Source organism: Montipora capricornis, chromosome 9, assembly GCF_036669925.1.
Source record: "Montipora capricornis isolate CH-2021 chromosome 9, ASM3666992v2, whole genome shotgun sequence".
Taxonomy (NCBI): Eukaryota; Metazoa; Cnidaria; class Anthozoa; order Scleractinia; family Acroporidae; genus Montipora; species Montipora capricornis.
In genome coordinates, this window is record NC_090891.1 from 49,419,761 (window position 1) to 49,434,760 (window position 15,000).

Genomic DNA, 15,000 nt, shown 5'->3' on the forward strand with positions numbered 1-15,000 from the left:
AAGGACGGTTGCCTCAATAACGTCATCCGACATGTTGGCCGACACTTTTCAGTGGAACCTCGATCCGGGGCTTTTAGAGTCATATACGTACTGACGACTCACACAACCTGGCGCATATGCGTGGTCCTCATGTTTCATTACTGGTTCCTTTTGTTATCCGTGTCAAGTACTGAGGATTTGCTGCAAGTCCAGTTTAGTTTATGTTTTTTTTTTTGTTTTGCGACAATTCTCAGTAGTATCAATGACAATATTATAATATGCCATTAAATACATTTAGTGGCGAGGAAGCTCATAAAGAAACCAGAAGGCTTATTTGACATGAGCTCCTCAAAAATGAGATTAAGCACTGAGTAGGCTGAATTAGAAACCAACAGTAATGAATTTTTCTTTTTTTGTTAACACACACATCGACGGTCTACGACACTGCGACTTTAACGAGAATGCACCAGACAATACAATTATTGAGAAATACGATTAAGTCTGGGACGTGAAATGACCAAATTTTACGTTCTATGAAAACCGCGGGTACACAACAGCGTTCCAATCAATTCAGTTGCAATTGGTGTATTTAATATATAACAATATATTCTAACGAGACCAATTACAACTGAATCATGGAGAGGAATACTGTTGTGTGCCCACGGTTTCCATAGAACTTGAAATTTGACCATTTCATGCACGTCCAAGATTTAAGAAAAACGGGTCGCAAAGAACCCATTAAAGTTATTTTTCATTTGCAGCGATCAGTTCAGTACGATACGATATTTTGAAGAGAGTACTGAATTACTTTTTTAGAATGCTAAGAGTAGAGGGAAACTGAGAGGGAAACTGAGGACTGTTTTGTGTTCTCATTTAAATCATTCCAGGCTGCAATCGCAGTATAGCGAATGTTGAATTTGCCATAGTTGGTTCTACCGTCATTAATATAATACGTGGATCTTTCAGCAAATCTAGTTTTATCATTTCATTTGTGCACTAAGGATACCGACTAGCCTGTGAACGCAGGCGTATTTCCAGCGGTCGCTTCTCTCTCCTTTTCAGGGGAGAGAAAGTTAACGACCGCCGGAAATACTTCTGCGTTCGCAGGCTAGATACCGACTGGAAAAAGGATCGGAAAGATTTTGGGAGAATATTAAAATGAAATTGGTACGTAAATTGGGCATTTTGATAGAATACTAAGTCAGTTACCTTAAGGTAATTCCCTTGAAAAAGACGTACTATCCAGATTTTTGTCAAATTTGGCACAACTGATATTCATGCAGGGGCACCCAACGACTCTGTTCCTCACATTATCTGTTTCCCAGAGGAATCTTGCTGGCTGGCAAAAATACAGGTGTTTCGATTAGCTGGCTGGGAAATTTTGTTATTGATAGAGGTTTTTCCTGGGAATTACTGACTTTTTCTAGCATTTCAACCCGAGCTGGCTGTAGAAACTCTGAAGACTGAAGACGACTAAAAAAAAAAAGAGCCCCTTCCCTCTCCCAGAGAATAGTCACAAACATACGACGGCTGGTCAGAGTGATTGCGCTTGCGGAAAAAACCTGTTTTGTCCCGGTTTTGTCGCTTTTGTTCGGTCGTTTTGGATCGAGGGATTTGAAAGCGCGCGGAATTCCTGGCTGGGAAATAAATTTGATCAGCTGGCTGGGAAACCAACCAATTGTATCTAGCTGGCTGGGAAATTTCTTCTGTGTCTTGCTGGGAAAAAGGAACAGATAATGTTTTCCCAGCAACAGTGAAAAACACTGAAAATGCCTTAATAACATTTATTTTCATTAACTGGGGTATAATAATACACTTTACAACAAATTGGTCGTTGGGTGCCTTGTTCATGCACAGGACATTCAAAAAGTGCAATAAAAAGGTGGGGTCAACGTGCTTGTTTTCGCGCTGCATTCCCTTAATTCTAAATGCTTTTTGCCGAATTACACGAGAAGGATTCGAAACTTAATCAATCGGAAATCAATTGTTGTTATGTGGCTAAAGCTACTGAATATTACTGAAAACTTGAGCCTACTTATTTGTCCGGACTAAAATCCTTCAGTAGAGTGATTTCAAGTTGCTCAATCTTGTCACTGAATCAATGCAAGCAAATTGGACTGCTACATCATCACCTCACACTTAATGTCTGGCTCCAAATGCAGTTTCACGGCATTTATATTTAAATTATAAATACCACAACTTCTACTATCCTTAAAATATGTTTTCCGTGTACCTGTTACGAGTACATAACACCATTAAAAAGGCGGGGGTCACCATCCTCGTTCAGGAGAAAATAGCCATTCCTTGACAGATTAAGCATGGCGTCGATGAAAATCCGCTATTTTATCAATGTGCGCGAGCTAATGCGCGCGCGAATGACGCAAGAAATTATGCGCAGTAGGGTTGCGCAATGCAAAATCGGGGAATCACCTTAAGTAATTCTAACCTTTTTAAAAGGAGGGTCAGTGTGAGCATCTGGTGAAAAAAATGTCATCATGCGTATGCCCCTTTTTTGCAGTGTAAAAATAGGCTTAAAGTTGTGTGATAGATGTTACCCCAAACTAACAGCCCATATATTAGAAATTGATAAATTAGGGAGTAGTACAATATTGTAAAATTACATTTATGTCGACTAAAATATAACTTTATAGAGTACCCTTATGCCTTTTGATAGCTTTTTACGTAGTTCCTGCGAGTGAATTTTCCAACTCAAGTTAACATCAATGATTAGACCCAGATACTTAACATATCAAAATAACACCTTTTTGTAGTGGAATAATTAGTCTCTAATTCGATGGTTTAACATATAATACGCGCGAGGAAAATTACGAACAATGAGAAAAATGTATTATATGTTAAACCATCGAATAAGAGATTTATTATTCCACTACAAAAAAGGTGTTTTTTTTGCTTCAATTCTACTTGGTAAGAGTGTTTTGAACAAATGCATTATCTGTCCATCAGGGCGCGAGCAAACGATGTAAACAGCACAAAAAAAGCCAGCCGAAGATCTTTATTTGATTGGATAAACAAAATGACGAGTGACAAGGCATGGCAAGCTAAATTCTCAGGCTTTGCATCGTGTTGAAAACAATTTCCTTCATTTAAAAACTCCCGTTCTATTCATTTTTGCTCTATTCTAAGCCGATCAAACCGGGACACTACTGTGTATTGCCGTCTCATAGTTTGCACGTTCTCTTTATCAAATATGGTAAATGTTGTAATAGTGGAATTTATTATTATTTTGATGTCCACTCAGGGGGACTCGGAAAAAAATCCGAGTGCTTCTATGCAGGAGTCGAACCTACGAACTCCCGATTACTAGTTCGGATGCTCTACCACAACGTACAATTGTAGCTGCTTAATGACCCGGCTTCCACTAGTCTCCTATGGCTTAGTTATAGAGTGTTTTCACGTGACGTCACGGCAGCCATGTTGGTGTTCCAAAACAAAGGAATGGCAGCCATTATAGTGTACCGTGACCATACTAATCCTCCGGGAATTGAACTATATTTTATGCAAATACTTTCTTTTGTTTGAGAAATCCAATATGACTGCTGGTCACGTGAACGAAAACGCTCCGTTAGAGCATCCGAACTAATAATCGGAAGGTCGTAGATTCGGCTTCTTCGAAGGAGCACTCGGAGTTTTTCCGAGAATCCCCGAGAGTCACCATTGAAAAAAATGTCTTCTTTTCACAAGCATTGTTGTAACAATTGTTGTTCATTTCATACAAATTATTTTTGCGGCAATGAATTTGCATTCAGGCTCGCTTTCATTTCGAGTCTGAAGTGAATTGAGAAAACGACCTTTTGAGATGAATTCGTCAATTCAATAGCGTTTCATTTTTTGTAGACTATACTATGATTGTCCAGACGTCAAATGACAAGTGGGCCGGAACTGATTCTACTGTAAAGATCCGAGTTCGTGGCACATTTAGAAACATCAACGAAAGAGCACTTCCTACAGCCTCTTCTCAGTTGGAAAAAGGAAGGTGAGTTAACGTTTACAGTTTCTAAGTCTTTAAATTGGGCAAACCTGGGGCAAACGTATTGTTGTCCAAGTTGACAACTAAAGTTTTACTCACTCTTTTACAGATTAGCTTCAAAAATGCCCATTTCTTTATCACAGGATTAGTTTAGGTTGTATTTACCACTACTACCAATGATTTACACTGAGGAAACAGTGGTACATAAATTATTCATGATTTACAACATTTTTTACATATATTTCAACATTAAGTGAAACTGCACCTCACAATACTAATTGTAACTATTACAGAATTCTCGAATCTGATTGTCTATCAACAGCCCCGATTTTTCCCTTAAAAATGAACACAACAAAATTACTCGATTCTAATTGGCTGAGAGCAGTGCTGTTTTTTGTAACCGCAGTGCAAAATTAGCTATTTCAGTGCAATTTACTCACATAATTCTCGCTTTTCGATTGGTTAATGAGCAAGAAAAGTCAGAGATAGCCAATCAAATGCCAACCCTAAATGGCGCAATTTGTAGCAGAAGTTTTCCGTGATTGCGTGATACGTGTGTGTTGCTTCTGCTTAACCATCTCGAATTTTTTCATGTCTATTAATAAGAAATCACATGATTTTTGTCGTGCCATTTGCAAAAAGTAAGCACTTTTAAATTTTTTCAGACTACAAATTGTACTCGCCCCTCGGGCTCGTGCAATTTTGTACGTCTTTGAAAACAATTACTGGTGCTTATTTGTTCCAAATTGCATTCGAAATCATATATTCACCTATATGAATTGTGTTCAACTCAGTTCTATTACAAATTATTAAATTGAAATAGCGATTGGTGAGGAGACCTCAGAAAGCCGATGGCATGTACAAAGATGTCCCCTCATGTTATAAGTATTTCATTCTAAGAAATTAAAGACCAGGCGACTGCCATAAGTACAAAAAAGACTGAAAAATTAACCCTAGAAAAATTATTTTTTATAAATTCATGTGGACGCGACGTCACTAATGTGAGAAATGGCCATGACCAACGGGGTAGTCTGATTGGGTCGCAGATCACTATCTTTTGGGCGATATTGTGAATAGCCAGGGTTGCCTCGACAAGGTTTTTTTGCGATGTTTCAGTTGAAGAGGTCGGCGAACAAATAACTGACAGAAATGGGTTTATCAATTGCGTTGATATCGTTAATTGTCCACCGTTGAGAAATTTGAAAGATTAAGTTTCGAGCGTTAGCCTTTCGTCAAAGGGAATTGCTCTGACGATGAAACAATTCTGAGTAATTTATTTTGACCAGCTCGAATCGTCAGCTCTCAGATTTCTCTACAGTGGTCAGTTTACCATATCAACCCAGTTGATAAACCCATTTCAAGCGTTAGCCCTTCTTCAGAGCGAATTATTATTGTGTCTATTTAGAAAGCAGACAGACGACGCCCAACCCTAATCTACCGGCGACTTGGCTGTTTTTCGTGAAATTAGAGAGCTTTAGATTCTTATAGATTTTGTCATAGAATATCAGTGAGCGCGCGCAAACCAGCGTCATTTTGATGGTCATTTTCCACGGGCTACCATTTTGCCACCAAATTCAAGATTGATAGATAAATAAAATCGATTTATGATATTTGAAAAACAGGTTTTGTTAAGAAAAGGAGAGTAAATAACAACTGCTAAATGGTTATCTTGCTTTTTTTTTCCTTGCATATTACAGGAAAGATACCTTCCTCATTCAAGACTATGACATAGGATATGTGAAAGGAATGGACATCTATCGCGACAACTCAGGAATCTTTCCTAATTGGAGGCTTGATTATGTAATAACTTTGTTATATTCTGGAGCTTTAGCAAGACGACGGCACTTGTATTCAGAAATAGACTAAATTAGATGCACACTCAATTTTGACTTCCAACACGAAGTGTCTCTTTAATTCTAAGCATTTGCTTTCTATTTCCAACAAGAAGTGTAACTTTAAGCTTATGGTTAATGCAGCTGTTTATTCCCACTTGAAGAGCAGCATTTGGAGACACTTTGTGAATAAACCATATTTTGTATTCTCAGTATTGGACTGGAACTATCTTGCAATGGAGGCTAATGCGGGATGCAAATACTTTTTAATATATTCCCCGCGTTAGCCTCCGTTGCAAGCTAGTTCCAGTCCAATACTGAAAATACGAATATGATCTTTCCGAGACACGAGTGATTTTGAAGTTGGGGAGAAGAGCGAGGGGACACTTTGTGACGTTTATCGAAATGCGCGTGCATCTAATTAGGCGCATTTCTGGACATAAGTCTGGCATGAACGGGGAGCATGTTTGGAGTAAAAATTGAAATTTTAGGTCGGATATTCACGTCCTCCAGATTAAAACGAATTTGGTCAACGTGGTTTTGTTCATCAATTAATTAATTAATTTCATTCCTTTGCCATTTGAATGGTTTCGCACTAAACGTCGCTTGTTTCTGCTGTTGAGTCGTTTTTTTTATAGTGAGCCAATCACTTTTACGAGAATTGTCAGATGACGTCCCCAAGACGCCTTTCTTAGGAATGTCATGTTATAAGGTGTAATGAAGTAGCTCAAAATGGATTTTCCTCGCGTGTCAAAGGGAAACGCCTGCGATCGAGAAGCGGTTTTCAGCTTTGTGTTGTGAATCCAAACGGAAGGAAATATTCTGATTAACTGGCGCACACACATCAAGAAGAAATTTCAAAATGAAATGAAGAACGCTTGATGAGGATAGAGGAAGAAAAAGATAATTTTCTATTGAATCGTCTAAGCAAGCTGAGACAATCAGTGTTCTTATGATTAACTCCCGCAAAGGCCTTAGGACGAGAATTGTATGAGCTCGTCCTACTGAAACATCTAAGACTTTCAGTGACTCGCAGAGTGAAAAATGCAACATTCTCTTTACTTTTAAAGATAATAATTCAGATCGATAACGCCCCAAACAGCAATTTCAATTACAATGGATGGGTTGATCATGGAAAGTGGATCACGTTAACTCGTGAGTGATTATTTGTTTAAGTCAGCATAAAGTTTACACCTTTTTTTTTTGAGCGTCACTGTCGTCAGTTAAAATATCCCCGAAAGTTCCTTTTCATAAAAAAATTTCAAATTCAGGCGCATACACCAAGATAGCTTACATTCTATCTTTCTTACGATTGATCTTTCCCCCAAAGCAAATATATTTGTTTTTTATCCTTGAAACCTATGCCTCAGTCATTTTTCACGGGCAAGCTGGTTAGAAGTATGGGCCTCCCAGGTCAATTTTTGTTACAATCTTGGTAATAATAAGTTGTAGGAATTCAACAGTTTGGAGCGTCTTCGGGAGGTCACGGGTTCGAAGCTTAGCCGGACGAATCAGCATCCACGGTCCAAATATAGGTTAGGAAATAACGCTTTCTTTGCGATGCCAATTGGAAACTGGTAAGACTTTCAAGTCTACTCGAATAAGAACCAAAAACTGTAAGCTCCCTCAGACATAAAACTTGTTGGAACGTTCTTCCACTTAGAAAGAATCTCCTAAATCGACTACTTCTCAATGAGAACAGTAGTACCGACAACAGACAAATTGAAGGTCTCAAGTGCTAAACCTGATGAAATGAGTATACTGTTCATCATTGGAACGAGAGATCAGAGAAGTCAACACGTGACAAAGTTAAATACAGTAAACACCCGCATATAAGAACAAGAGGATTAAGAACATCAGGCTGAAATTTGGCCAATAAAGCACCATATAAATAAGAACAAATTCAGCCTGATAAGTAACATGATCTTACTACAAAGGGAAAGGGCATAAGGATAAGGAAACAATACAGTACAGTAACTTGTATCAAAGTACTATGGTGTGCAGGACCATTGCAAACTATAAAACTATTACAAAACAGCATTGTATGTTAATTAAACCTCTAGTAATATACAGCTGTTTCGAGAAAGGTTGTCCGAAAGAAGCACAAAAGCGTACGCGACAATGCCGAAAGGCGTTATGGTAAACTGTCAGTTTGAATCAGCGAAATCATGACGACAATGCTATCGAAAACGTCACTTAGAAATACATGCTCATGCTATGTTACTGACATTTAGATATGAGTGAGTTTTAAAATTCAGTCAAATGATCCGGGCCATCAATTTGTAGGATTCACAGACAAAGCATGATTCTGACGACTTTTACCTTACTTATGTTATGTCATGTTTTGCAGAGAAAGTCGGAGATTTGTACCCAAAATCTTGGCGCACGTGCAGAGCCATCGTTTTGGCTAGTGAACCCCTTTTGTTCTTTTTGGTAGGGTGATGACGGGAGAGAGCTTCAACATAAGCCTGCACATACTGCCACTTCATGAACGCTATATCCAAAGAACTTTTTCATCCAAACAGCTCGCCATCGTAGGTCTTCACTGGACGGTCGTGGCATCTTCGATTCTGGGCATTCACCACAAGTTGAATTTATTTTATTGAATATCTCTCATACTACCTTTCGGCATTGTCGCGAACGCTCTTACGATTCTTTTGGACAACCTTTCTCGAAACAGCTGTATAATTTGAAGTATATCTGAAACCAATTTTAAGAACATTTTAAGAACACTTTCAGGCTGATTTCTCACTAAGCACCCCTCAAATAAGACCACGATCATCCTTAAAACTGAAAAAAGTGTTCTTATATGCGGGTTGTTTACTGTATAGTTGACATTTAATTGGACAAAAAACATTTTTATGCAGCGACGGGCCAAATTTATTTGGGAATAAACACGGGAGAGTACACAAACATTTAATAAACAGTACTTATCTTCACTGGTCTCGGTTCGCAAGTGGTTTCCCATTGCCTGTTGGGGTTCTCACCACTGTTGAATTGTTTTCTTCTCTGTCAGTTTTAAATACTTCCCTTTTAGGGGCTTTCCTTTTCAAAAACTCAAGGTTAGAGTTCACTGAAAAAGTTTGTAACGGGAACTATTTAAAGGGGCAGTGTGACGCTTTTTTAGTCAAACTTCAAGACACTATTCAAAAGACGTCCTTGCATCAATGAAAACCGAAAAATAATGCTATAGTTTTGTTGCCAATGACCATTGAAATGCACTGAAGCCATTCTTTGTTGTTTGCAGCCAAGGATGGAGAGGTTGGACATGGCTTGAAATTTCAAGTTTGGAGAAAGTGTCTTCAGAAAGACACCAAAAATTAAATGAGAATAGCTCTTTGTGCCATAAATGTATTTCATATCTTGTCAGTGGGTTATCAGGAATGTTGTACTTGTGAGCTGAAGTACTAATTTAGATTTTTACTCATTTTTGACCTTAAAACAGCCAATTAAGCATGACAGTGGCCCTTAAATCAGGAAATGAATTTTATTTCTTTCAGTTTCGTGTGACCAGGGGTACGCTGTTAACAATCAAGGCTTCTGCGCTGGTATGTCGTAAATAAAAGATTTTTTTCTTTTTGCCATCTAACGCAAAGCCATCGATAATAACTGAAACCGTGAAAAGTACCTGTGTGTTGCATGCCACATAGCTGTCTTCTCACGTTACTTTCTTTTGCACATTACAAACCACTGAATGGCAACAATAACAACAACAACAACAGGACAAACACAGCAAATGGTAAATGATTCGGTTAACTGACAATAGACGCACCTACGTTTGGTTTGCGAAGGATGAATTACAATGCATCATGTGTTATCTCTGTTTGCACTCTGAAAATCAACAATCCAATTAGATCATGGATCGTCTGACAGAAGTCGTTTCTGCTAACAAATCAGCTCACAGACCGAAACAGGTGCTCATCAAGGGTATCCTCTATCTCCACTAATTTTTGAGTCAACTCTTTCCTGAGTAGGGCGCTGTTTACACGCAGGTAGGGTAACCCTACAGCTAGGGTGACCCTAGCAGGAGGGTCAAAGATAGCCCGGGTTTACACAGGCTACCACCCGGGACAACTTTGCGTGCTTGGTAACCGCCAGAATCGCAAACACAATGGAGACCGCCAAATAGTTTTCCCGGGTAGGCGAGTTGTCCCTAGCAGAGCGTTTACATGGCAGCTAGGGTTACCCTAGAGCTAGGGTAACCCTAGCACTCAGATAGGGTTACCCTAGCGCCAGGGTAACCCTAGCTGCCTTGTAAACACGTCGTTGAAAAAAAGAAGAAATGTGTGAGTGCTAGGGCAACCCTCTTGCTAGGGTAACCCTAGCACTAGGGTTACCCTACCTGCTTGCAAACAGGGCCTAATTTTCTTTTTACGAAGAGGTTTTTCCCGCGACAAGTATCCATTTCCCTTGACGTTGAGATAGCTCTGTTTTGATTGGCTCTTACAACAGTGGGCGTGCTGAATCTCCCAAAGGAGGCGTTCTATGTTCCCTTTGACGCTGACAGAGCCTAGTTTTGATTGGCTTTTACAACAGTTGGCGTGCTGAAACTTCCAAGGGTGGCGTTCTGTAAATAGATCTACTCGGGAAAGGGTTGATTCCTAGGCCAAGTATGGGTCATAAAGGTTCCCCTTGATGAGTTCCTGACCGAAGTAAATCCCAAACAACTATCCACTAACAACACACCATGTTGACTCTGAAGCTTGTTGAATCGTCAGCTACCAACAAAGGGCTTGTCTCGCCCTTCTTGTAAACGTTTTCCCGTCCCGATATTTTGCCGATTGTCGTCCCGTGCCGATTGATTGGCCCTGGGTATCTCAGAATGCCTGCAACAGTCCTTTTCAGGCTGCACTCACCCAGATGAAGGAACTTCTTCAAGATATCTTTCTCCTGGGTTCAAACCATTTACAATAATGATAAAGGAGGATTGAATCGTCCAAAAAGAGAAAAATTTCCCTTGGTTCCAACCCATCGGTAGTCTTCCTTTGTAGCCGTTTTTTGTCGAAAAGCGTTACGTGACATGGATGTCACGCTTGGGACAATCCACAAAAGGGCTGCTAAGGAGACTTACCTTTCAGTCGTCATTTACTGTTGCTGTGACTTACATCTTTATTGTTTCTTGTTGTGGAAGATAAAGACGAATGTGTCCCCAGTAACCCATGCGGTCCAAATTTCAAATGTGTAAACAACGTTGGCTCATACCGTTGTAAATGTTCGGATGGCTACGAACTTGTGCCAGGAGATAGCAATCAATGCCAAGGTATGCAATTGATCATGGTTGTCATGGAAAACTCATCGTTGAGAAGGGAATAGAATATAGGGCTGTGCTAATCACCTTATCTTGCTTTCTTGGGGACTGAAATGAGAAGGGCTCACCTCACAACATCGGGTTGGAAGCAAACACAAAAGGCACCATATGGTCCATGTTTGATGAAGCACCACGGCCAGTTGAAATTAGTTGTAAGTCGATTTAATTACTTTTAACCATCACAAAAACTTCGCACTTAGACTCGCTTTTAAGAGGAGTCAGACATGAACTCGGAAATGGCCTACTATCCAAACTGTCTACAGCGGTAGTGATGAAAATAGAAATTCCTTTGACTTTGTCCCCGTGTCGCGAACTGTGAGGTAAGCAAGTGCACTACCAGCAGTGAATTAAGAGAATTTCTTCAAACTTGGTATTGTAGCATTGATTACGTAATTGCAGAGTGTAGGATAGAATCATGAGATATAAAACTGAGAAAGCACAAGGCGTGCAATGAGTTGAGTTCGTGTATGCTTGATTAGTGTAATCTGTACACTGATTTGCCCACATCCGTGAAACACTACAGATATTGCTTGTTCTTAATCACTTTTTTTTAAAAAAATCAAAAATCGATTGACTTTTTAAGTGGCCTAAACATGACTGAGGTCATATAGATCATATAGGTCAGATAGAAAACAACAAACCACAAATGGAAGGGTGACTAAGAATTTATTAGCTCCAAACTTTCTGTTCTTTTCTGTCGTTTTTCCCCGAAGTTCAAAATAACCTTAGTACTTCCAAAACACTGAGGTCATCTACAAGTGGTCTCTTTTCTCAAGTAAGTAATTTATGGCGTAAGATAAATCGGCCTGTTCAAGTCTCTCTGAAAGGGCGAGAAAAAACTGACGAGAACTTCGTTTCCTTAAGGCTTAGAGGCAGACTGCAGGCAAACGTTCTCTGTCATCACCATATGCATAATTAAAAGCAATCTCTTAGACTCAACGCAATTATATTGAAAATTTTGTGATCTGGTTCTTAGATAAAGATGAATGCAAACAGTACCCGTGTGATCTCTCAAAGTCCGTCTGTCACAATTTTCCTGGTGGCTACCGATGTAATTGTAAGTCTGGATACAAGAATTTTGATCCCACGCGGTGTCAAAGTGAGTATGTCAACGTTTAGTCAATAAAATGTCAACTCACTAGATACTTTCTTATCGCATTTTGTTTTTGTCGTCGCCGTTGTAGGCTAGGGAGTTTAAGAAACGAAGACGGCTACGGCAACGACAACGCCAAAAAGCAGTAATATTATTGGTTAAAAGAACCAAAATGATCGTGCTGCACGTGCGGCACGCATTTTTGAACATTTCTCTCCCGTACTCGTCAAAACTACTACGTGAAATGACCAATTTTAAGGTTTTGACGACAACGTGGACAAACTACAGTGAATCTTTCAGTCTCACTCTTTACTTCAAATCCGTCCGTACCAATCCAGTTATAGGACACTTCGCTCATATTGAATAATATAAACAAGATGGAATAATCATGAAGTACTTAGAATAGCTCAAACTTATATTTTGAAGTGACGTTTTCGTCGCCGTAGCCGTTGTGGTTTCTTAAACTCCCTAATGTTTCTCTCTCGGCAAACCAATGAGCATTTTAAAGTTAACTGAAAAAGGCCACTTGCTTCGTGGGAAGCCACGTTTGAATTACACGCTCAGGGAAAGTGCTTTTGTCAGCGCAAACATGATCTACAGTGCTCTTTTAACCGAGTTTCTTTAATTTTCCAAGACTCGAACCTTTTTCTTAGCATTGCAATTTCTGTCTTTCTTTCTTTTCAGATATAAATGAATGTGGCGATAACACAGATTTCTGCAACAAAACCATTTCAAACTGTATGGATACCGACGGAGATTATTGGTGCAGTTGCCTCCCGGGCTACACCCAGGGCTCAAACAGAAAACTTTGTCAGCGTACGTTTAGTTTATTTGAAAGAGCTGTAGAGATATTTAGCATCGCTTTTATGTGAAACGGCAAACAGCATAACAGGAGACAGCTGCTGAGGCCCTCCATCCCAGGGGTTTTGAGGGACAAGGAAACATGGCTGATTTGAACTGGGGAACAGTAATTTCGGGAACAATGGAATACAAGCAAAATTCTAAACAGGAACAATGGAACAAGCCCTCCCCGCATGGATGGCCTCACTGCTTGTAAAAAGCGCCGTATGGAATTTTCGTATTCTAACTGATCTCAGTCTTTTGAGAAGATACTAGTAACTGTAGAATGATAACATACACGAGATATGCTATAATCAAACGAGTTTCCTAGTGTAAAGATTCCATCACCCAGGAGAAAGATTTACCCAAACTAGACTGAAGGAATCAATTTAGAAACTTATCAGGGCATATTATTAGGTAACTATATTTTGCCCCTCCTCAAGAGTGTGCCGAATACTTCATTCTGTTATACTTGAATTTATGAGGTAAATAAATAATAAATGGCTAAAAACGAACCGGCCTGGTCTCCATCAGCGTCAGAAAAGTATTAATTTTTAAACCAAGTTTTGCGGGAAAATAAACAACAAATCAAATCGGCTAACTCAATGTTGTATCCAATTCAAATCCTTTGGGAATAAAACGTTTTGTTCCAGATATTTCCATATCACTTAAATGTAAATGCTACATCATAATGCAAATACATTACACAAAGAATCTTAACCCCGGGTGATTTGAATTGGGTGACAACGTTCAGTTACCCGATTTTGTCTATCATTGTTTATTGTTGACACTTTTCTGACGCTGATAGGGACAAACCTGATACGAGATTCTTTCTCTTGGGTAAATAATGGACTCTTGCTAGTGTCTTCAATTTCTGGCGAAACAGGAATTTGTCATTTTGACGTGAACGCAATGTTAAATATAGCTTAGGTCGACTGTCTTATAATTATGCAACAATGATGCACTATATTTCGGGTGGAACTTCTTAAACGTTGCCGACCAAAAATTACACTCACTCTACCAACGACTAAATTGGCAAATACCGACAACACGAATGGTGGACGCAACTTCACTCCACGTTTATTGAGTTACCTCGCAAAGATATAATGCACAGCGTAAGTGTCTAATTTTACTGACATTAGACCAAGCTGCACTCGTCTAACAAAGGCGAATGGTCGAAAACAAGAGAAAATGAGGGGACAGAGAGGGAGGCTCAGGGCGTTGGCCGGAATATGTCATGTCCACGAAAGTTATTTTTAGACGAGCGAAAGTCTTTGTTCTAGCGGAAGTCTGTCTTCCGAGACGTCCGCATGCACAAACGTCAAGTCCACTTCGTCCGCCATTACATGAAATCTTTGCTTTTCTTTCAAACATCAGATCGAGGTTGACCTGCATGCGGACGTCTCGGAAGACTTCCACTCGTCTAGAAATAACTTTCGTGGACATTACATATCCCAAGGGCTGGACCGGGAGCCTCCCTCTCTGTCCCCACATTTTCTCTTGTCGAAAAACAGCATTATCGTCACAGCTAATCGTCACCACGGCAAACAACAAATTACATTACGGTTTTTGTTAATATAACCAATCTCTGACAACATAAGCCAGATTATTTTCTCTCAGCTTGTCTAAAAGTTAGTCGTCAATAACAGTCCTTCTCAGGACTTCCTTGGCGGATACCGACGAACAAATAGTCCGGGAGAAAATCTAAAACTGCGTCAAGGTTTTTTTTTTTCTGTCTCAATCAGCTGTTCGTTGTGGAGCACTTTATAGCCCAGTTGGCGGTAGATTCGAACCAGCACGCTGCACTCAGTTCAATGCAAATGTGTTTGGAGACAGATGCGTTCTCAAATGCATTGCGGGCTACGTCATTTCTGATAGTTCAAGCGCAGGCATCACGTGTGGCAGCAGCACAAAATGGGAAGGTACCCTGGCCAAGTGCAATGGTAAGAAATTGTAGCCT

At 39.7% G+C, this 15,000-nt stretch overlaps 1 protein-coding gene across 3 annotated transcripts in view; it reads left to right on the top strand.

Moving 5' to 3' along the window:
• LOC138015780 (sushi, von Willebrand factor type A, EGF and pentraxin domain-containing protein 1-like) overlaps positions 1 to 15,000 on the top strand; it is a 53,523-nt gene that overhangs the window by 11,236 nt on the left and 27,287 nt on the right. For all 3 annotated transcript variants that reach the window (XM_068862887.1, XM_068862889.1, XM_068862888.1), the window contains exons 3-10: positions 3,835 to 3,973; positions 5,665 to 5,767; positions 6,870 to 6,954; positions 9,300 to 9,347; positions 10,931 to 11,059; positions 12,084 to 12,206; positions 12,885 to 13,016; positions 14,786 to 14,983. In XM_068862887.1, the coding sequence (XP_068718988.1) occupies positions 3,835 to 3,973; positions 5,665 to 5,767; positions 6,870 to 6,954; positions 9,300 to 9,347; positions 10,931 to 11,059; positions 12,084 to 12,206; positions 12,885 to 13,016; positions 14,786 to 14,983 (957 nt within the window). The remainder of the gene's footprint in view (positions 1 to 3,834; positions 3,974 to 5,664; positions 5,768 to 6,869; positions 6,955 to 9,299; positions 9,348 to 10,930; positions 11,060 to 12,083; positions 12,207 to 12,884; positions 13,017 to 14,785; positions 14,984 to 15,000) is intronic.